At 64.2% G+C, this 6,492-nt stretch overlaps 1 protein-coding gene across 1 annotated transcript in view; it reads left to right on the top strand.

Annotated features, from left to right (window-relative positions):
- The window catches only part of LOC103604782 (potassium channel subfamily T member 1-like), an 89,641-nt gene that overhangs the window by 41,166 nt on the left and 41,983 nt on the right, over positions 1-6,492 (top strand). Inside the window, 2 exon segments of the mRNA XM_008589353.1 lie at positions 3,964-4,043; positions 4,628-4,727. Of these exon segments, the coding sequence (XP_008587575.1) occupies positions 3,964-4,043; positions 4,628-4,727 (180 nt within the window).

The following is a 6,492-nucleotide window of genomic DNA, read 5'->3' as shown; positions in this document are numbered from 1 at the left end:
CGGGCTGGCGGTGGGGCCTGGCCCTGCCTGTCCTTCCGGCCCCCCTGGCACTGCGGGTGGAGGCCTGTGTGGAGCTCCCAGGCACCTGCTGGAGAGGCGGCCGCTCACAGGGACTGACCAAGGGGGGCAGCTAGGACCTCGGCCCATGTGAGTGTGGGCCGCAGTGGCCGGAGGGTGGCTCCCTGGGGCCCGGGCACTGGGCACTGTGTTTGGAGCTTCCCTGCAGTGGCCATCTGTGCCAGGGCCGCCTGCCAGGAGCCTCCAGAAGGCCTGCTCCTCTGGCCTGCTGGGCAGCAGGGACAGTTGCGGCCACGGGCCCCTTTGCCCTCACTGGGCGGCCAGCCCTTGTCTCAAAGGGTCCTGTCCTGGTGGGGGGTGGATGCTGTGAGGCCCTTGGCCCCCCCTTGCCTGGCGGCCTGGGAGCCTGTGTTTGGAGGACACCCGTGCCCAGCTCTGGGCCGCTTACCATGCGAGACCTCGGCCCAGCTCCCACCTCAGGGGACTCTCCACCGAGCCCTTCCTGGATCCCCAGAGTGACTTGCTGTGAGCTTGGTCACCTGCTGCACCCCAGGAGTGTCCATGGTGGGCGTTGGCTGGTGGGAGCCGTGACAAGCTAAGGCTGTGCTGCCTTTTCTGGCTGATGTGGGTCCTGATCGCTGGGGACACGTTTCAGGCCCAAGCTAAGTTCTTGGGTGGTCTCTCATGCGGTCTTCCATGAGAGCGCACATTCGGGAGCAGCCTGACACGGGCGGTTCGTTTCAATTTCACTGTGGACAAAGCCCCTCCACCTGCTGAGCCCTCACGACACCGTGGGAGGCAGCTCCTGTCATTGCCCCCACTCCCCAGGGAGGAAGCCCAGGTGCAGAGGGGCTGGGGGTATGCCGAGTGGCAGCGCGGGTGGGGGGCAAGGCGTTGTCAGGTTTCCCAGTGGCACCAGGAATGGGCGGGGGGCACGCCGAGTGGGCGGGGGGGGCAGGGCGTTGTCAGGTTTCCCAGTGGCACCGGGTTTCAGCCCCGGGCCTCGACTTCCCGGCTGGGACTACCTGAGCCGGTGGTGCCTTGTCCCCTCCAGCCCAGCCAGTGCCCGTGGACCCCAGGGGCTGCAGGTGGGGCTCGGGGCTGCTCCAAAAGGGATTTTCGCTCGATGCCAGCTGGTTCTACCCGGAGCTGACCCCAGCCGGGCCCGCAGCAGCTGAGGCTCCCTCCCCAGGCGCCCCTTTGAGCTGGACCACACGCGGCACCTTAAACCTACTTCAGGGTAAAATGGACAGTTTTTAATCTACTTTTTGTGGTGATGCTAGAAGTGGGCGGCCACAGTTCATTAAAAATTAAAAGCCAAGAAGGCTTCATTAACCTCTGTGGCATTGCAGGGCTCCAGCTCCGGGGAGCCGTGTCTGCCAGGCCCGCGGTCTCTCTGGCTCCATGTGGAGAGCACCTGTGCCCATAGGTGGGTGCTGCCCGCTGAGCACCGTGGGCGCTGTCCAGAGGGGTGTCCGCAGCCACCTGGGCGAGGGAACAAGGGTCTGGCTGGGCACTCGCCCCTGCAGAGGTGGCTCAGTGCTGTGTTTTGGGGGGGATGAGAGGGGGCCAGGGCCCTAGAAAAGGTGTCTGGGGCATGACTAGTCCCGGGCCAGCAGTCCTGAACCTCACAGCTCCTGGACAGGGACTTCTGACGTAAAGTGTATGGGGTGGGGGCGTCGCTGCCAGGAAGCCCAGGTGAGGCACAGCGAGGAGCGGGCCTGTGTCTCTGCCTCCCGGCCGTGAGGGCAGAGGAGTGTAGGGTTCAGGGGTTCAGAGGTGGCCGGACGAGCGGAGGAGGGCTCCAGGGAGGGAGGGCAGAGGAGTCTATACTGGGGTACGGTGGGGTGTGCTGGGGTGCAATGGGACACTTTGGGCTATACTGGGGTGCACTGGGTATGTTGGAGCATGCTGGGGTACACCAGACCCTGAAACTGGGTCTGGACCTTGCTGGTTTGTGGAGGCCTGTCCTGCTGCCCCAGGGGTGCAGGAGTGCCAGGTGACTGCCCCGCACCAGCACCTGGCCTGAGCCTGGCCGTCAGCATGGGGGAAGGCCCCCCAGACCCACCTCCTGGGCCCTTCTTGAGCTCTGTGACCAGCGGAGGCACCCAGCCTGGGGCAGGGCAGGGGCAGGGGCTGGGGGTCTGCTGAGGCCCCTTCCTCCCGCCTGCGCCTGTGGTGTATGGCACTTCCTTTGTGTGTCATATGCTCTAGAGAACGATGAATATTTTAAACACTTTCTAGAGTGTTGGGGCAGCCAGCCCCAAGCCAGGCAGTGACAGCCAATTTCCAGACTGTGACGATGGGAGTGGGAGCCTGCTCAGGGGGAAGAGGATATTCACGGCTCACCTGCTGGGTGTCAGAGCCCCCTGCCCTGGTGACCAGGGGGTGGGTGAGGTGGGAACAGGGGTTGGGCCGGCGTTTCCATCACCTCCGCTGCCGTGCGTCCCATCTGCTAGAACGCTGTCACCTGCACACAGCCCTTCAGGACCCTTCCAGGCAGCACAGCTGTACTTTCTGGGTGCTCTGTTCCTCTGCCCTGCTGTGTCATGGCTTCGCACTGCGCTGTGGGTGAGGGGCACCGTACCAAACGCTGCACCTGGGCTGTCTCGTCCCAGCCCCACACCATCCCCAAGTGAGGCAGGGCCACCTCCACCTGACACCTGCGTAAGGCAAGGCACAGGGCATAGGGCTCTCGAGGCCGAGGCAGTTGACCGAGGGGCAGATGTCATGGAGGGCACCAGAGGTCATGCCAAGGGAAGCCTGCGCCCAGCACCCCTTGGCACAGGTCGCTTAGCGGGACAGGTGCCCCCCTTCCAAGAGGGAAATGCTGTGAGATGGCCACGCCTGCTGCAGGAACCTGGCTCCAGGGCCACCCTCCCGTGTGTCCTCCGTGCTGCCAGCACTGGAGTTTCACCCTGTGGAACGCTAAGCTCTGGTCTGGCCAGCGTTCGGGCACAGCCGGGCATGGGAGGCCGCGTCTGAGGCAGGGTGTGGAGGCAGAGGCTGTCTGCCCCAGGCCTGTGTATTTCCCGGTGACCAGGTGGCCCCTCCAGGTTGTGGAGAGGGGGCCAGCGGTGGGTGGGCCACGTGCTCTCCCCTCTCCTCCTTGCCCCACTGGCAGCCTTGGGCAGCTCCCGCTGGGTCTGCCGCAGTCTGTTCTCAGGACTGCCGGGAGCCCAGTCAGGGGGCGACAGGTCAGAGGCAGGCCCGGGACAGTGGCATTCATGGGGCTTGGGGGTGACTGGACAGATGCAGAGTGGCAGGTGAGCCCAAAGGAAAGGGAGCAGCCTCGGCTGGTCTGCCGCAGTCTGTTCTCAGGACTGCCGGGAGCCCAGTCAGGGGGCGACAGGTCAGAGGCAGGCCCGGGACAGTGGCATTCATGGGGCTCGGGGGTGACTGGACAGATGCAGAGTGGCAGGTGAGCCCAAAGGAAAGGGAGCAGCCTCGGCTGGAGGGGCCTGCGGAGGGTGCAGGAGGATGACCACTTCCTGCTGGCCTCTCTGCCCCGACTGTCCTTCAGGCTTCAGTGAGCTGTGGCCACAGGACAGTCACCAGACGCCACCAAAGTCACCATCAGCTTCTGGACATTCTGTACAGCTCACACAGCCTATTTTGAGCACTTGCTGGGTCCTAGGCACTGCGCCCAGGGCCACTGGGCACATTTACATCCTGGCGGCTGCCCTGCCACCACCGAGGCTGGGGCCAGCGGGTGCGCGTGGAGCAGGTGCCTGTGTCCCGAGCCTCGCAGGGCCTGAAGGTGTGCCATGAGGAGGCTTTGGAAGGGGCACGCACGGGTCGGCATCTGCGGGGATCTGAGGTGGAGGTGACCGCCCCACCCGGGGCCATCCGTCTTCTCGGCTTGTGCAGTTTGGGGGATGTCAGTTGGGCTCGGGGAATGGGAGCCCCGCTGGCCACGAGCTGCCACCCCTCTCCTGCCCCCAGGGTCCAGGTGGAGTTCTACGTCAACGAGAACACCTTCAAGGAGCGGCTCAAGCTATTCTTCATCAAGAACCAAAGATCCAGTGAGTGGCCCCGGGGTCACAGCAGCCAGCCCAGCGACGTGGCCTGGGGTGGGAGCCCCCGAGCTCCCCTGTGGCCACCCAGGCCCTCCTGGCAGCCACCCCGGCCTCCACCTTGAGGGCTCCCTGGACCCCCTGCATGCAGCCCCCGCCCTCCCCCACAGGCTCCGTCCGCACACCTTCCTGGCTTTGAGCTCGGCCACCTCGGACCCCTCCTGGGATGCAAGAGGGGGGCTGGGAGTGATGCCAATGGGCTCTGAGTCTACCAGCCTGTCCCCTCCACCCCAGTCCTGCCCCCGAGGAGCACAGTGGCCTGGGGAAGTCTTCTGTGCCCCTGAGCCCCTGGTTTCCGCATCTGTAAGGTGGGGACAGGGACGCTGCCTCCCATAGCATTGCCCCTGGTGACACCGAAAACCCAGACCTCTCCAGGTGCAGCCTGGGGTGTGGGGGGTGAACCCCCGCAGAGCTTCCATAGAGGAGCTGTTGGAAAGAGACCCCAGCAGGACCTCGGGGGCGGGCCCTGCTCCCTCCAAAGCCCCTGGGTCTGGCCAGGAGCCCTGATAACCGCCCACCCCTCCTGCCTGCAGGCCTAAGGATCCGGCTGTTCAACTTCTCCCTGAAGCTCCTCACCTGCCTGCTCTACATCGTCCGCGTCCTGCTCGAGGACCCAGCGCTGGGGATCGGATGGTAGGTGACCTTCGGGGCTGGGGGCTGAGGCTTCCTGCCTGGGCACTACAGAGGCCAATGGGGTCAGCGTGAGGATCTGCAACCAGCACCCAGCCGGGCCCCAGGGAGCCCCAGGCCCAGGGCCTTGGGGAGTCCTTCCTTCCCCAGTGTGACCCCCACCCCAGGGTCCGTTCCCCAACAGTGAGCGCTGCCCTCAGGCCCTGCTGAACCTGGAAATGCGTGGAAAGGCCAGAGGGGCTGGGACGCCCCGAGTGGGGTCCAGGAGGGGCCTCGGTGTGTCTGCGCTCATTTCAGCTCCTGCAGGTCAGGGCAGGGTGCCCGGTCCCCTGGGAGAAGCCCCCCACAGTGTCCCTTCCTCGCTTCCTCCTTCACTGTCAGGTTGTCAGGAGCACGCGCCCCAGAATCTTTGGGGCAGGGGTGCAGGGGTACAGGGGCAGCCGCCTGCAGGAGCCCCGTGCGAGGCGGTTGGGACGCCGTTCTCGCTCCGAGGTCTTGCGCAGCGTCCTCCTGCGGCTCCTGCTGTGGGGACGGGCCAGCGCCGATCCCACTCCTGATCTCACCGGGGTCTTCTCTCTGCCAGGGATGCTTGGCCGGCTCCCTGTCAGCCCCGTGCGGGGCCCTCGGGGCCAGGTTTGTCTTGCGTGGTGTCTCCTGCCCTGGGCCCCTGGCGTTCGGATGCTGGATTCTGGAGGATCCTGTACGTCTCACATCTCATGTCTCACGTCTCCTGTCCCCTCTTCTGCCTCTTCTGCTCTTTCTCGCCTGTTCTCTAGTTTCTGAGAATTCTTCCCTCCGGATGTCCAGGTCCAGGCCTGCCCTGTCTTCGCCACCCTCCAAGGACACTGTCTCTCATCTTTTCCATTTTTACCTTTTCTGTTCTGCTCAGTCTGTTTCTCCTGAGCTCGCCTTGGCCCCTGATTTTCAGACCAGTAGGTTTCCTCAAGTGTGCGGTGACTCTTGGTGCTGCTGACATGTAAGGGCAGGCGCTCAGGTGCCGACGGGCTGTGGTCCGGGTGTGGCACGGTTGTTGCTGTCAGGCGTTTGGGGGCCCCTGTCACCTTTGGGCTTCTCCTCTGGCTTCTCAGAGCAGGTTCTTCCGGAGGGCAGGGCCTGACTGCCGGGGCCTTGGAGGCTGAGCCGGGAAGGAGGCAGGGGCCGGGAGGCTCGTGGGCAACTTCTGCTTCACTCCCCTTTCCACCTGTTCCCCACTCATGGGCGGGCCTGGCGTCTCCAGGCTACAGAGCCTCCCCCTCTCCTGAGAACAAACCTCCTGTCTTCACCCAGGTCAGAGGAGAGCAGAACCCATTGTGGTGATTTGAGGAGAACAGGAGGCTCTGAATGACTCTCAAGCCACTTTCCTGGGTCCATTCCTGGGTTTATCCTTTCCCAGTCCCGGAGGCTCCTGGGGCTTGTGGTCCTACATCCCCACAGGGTTCGGGTCTGTTGTATTCATTCACCAGCCCCTGGCACAGCACCTGGCACAGGGATAGTGGATGGATGGATGGATGGATAGACATATAGACAGATGGATGGTGGGGTAAATGGGTGGATGGTGGGTGGGAGGATGGATGGATGGATGGATGGATGGATGGATGGATGGATGGGTGGGTGGACGGGTGGATGGATGGATGGATGGGTGGATGGATGGATGGATGGATGGATGGATGGATGGATGAGTGGATGGATGGATGGATGGATGGGTGACGGGTGGATGGATGGATGGGTGGATGGATGGATGGATGGATGGATGGATGGATAGAAGGAT

The sequence above is a fragment of the Galeopterus variegatus genome, unplaced genomic scaffold, assembly GCF_000696425.1.
Source record: "Galeopterus variegatus unplaced genomic scaffold, G_variegatus-3.0.2 Scaffold5395, whole genome shotgun sequence".
Classification (NCBI taxonomy): Eukaryota; Metazoa; Chordata; class Mammalia; order Dermoptera; family Cynocephalidae; genus Galeopterus; species Galeopterus variegatus.
Note: the sequence above shows the minus strand (reverse complement) of the source record. Positions and strands in the feature narration are given on the sequence as shown.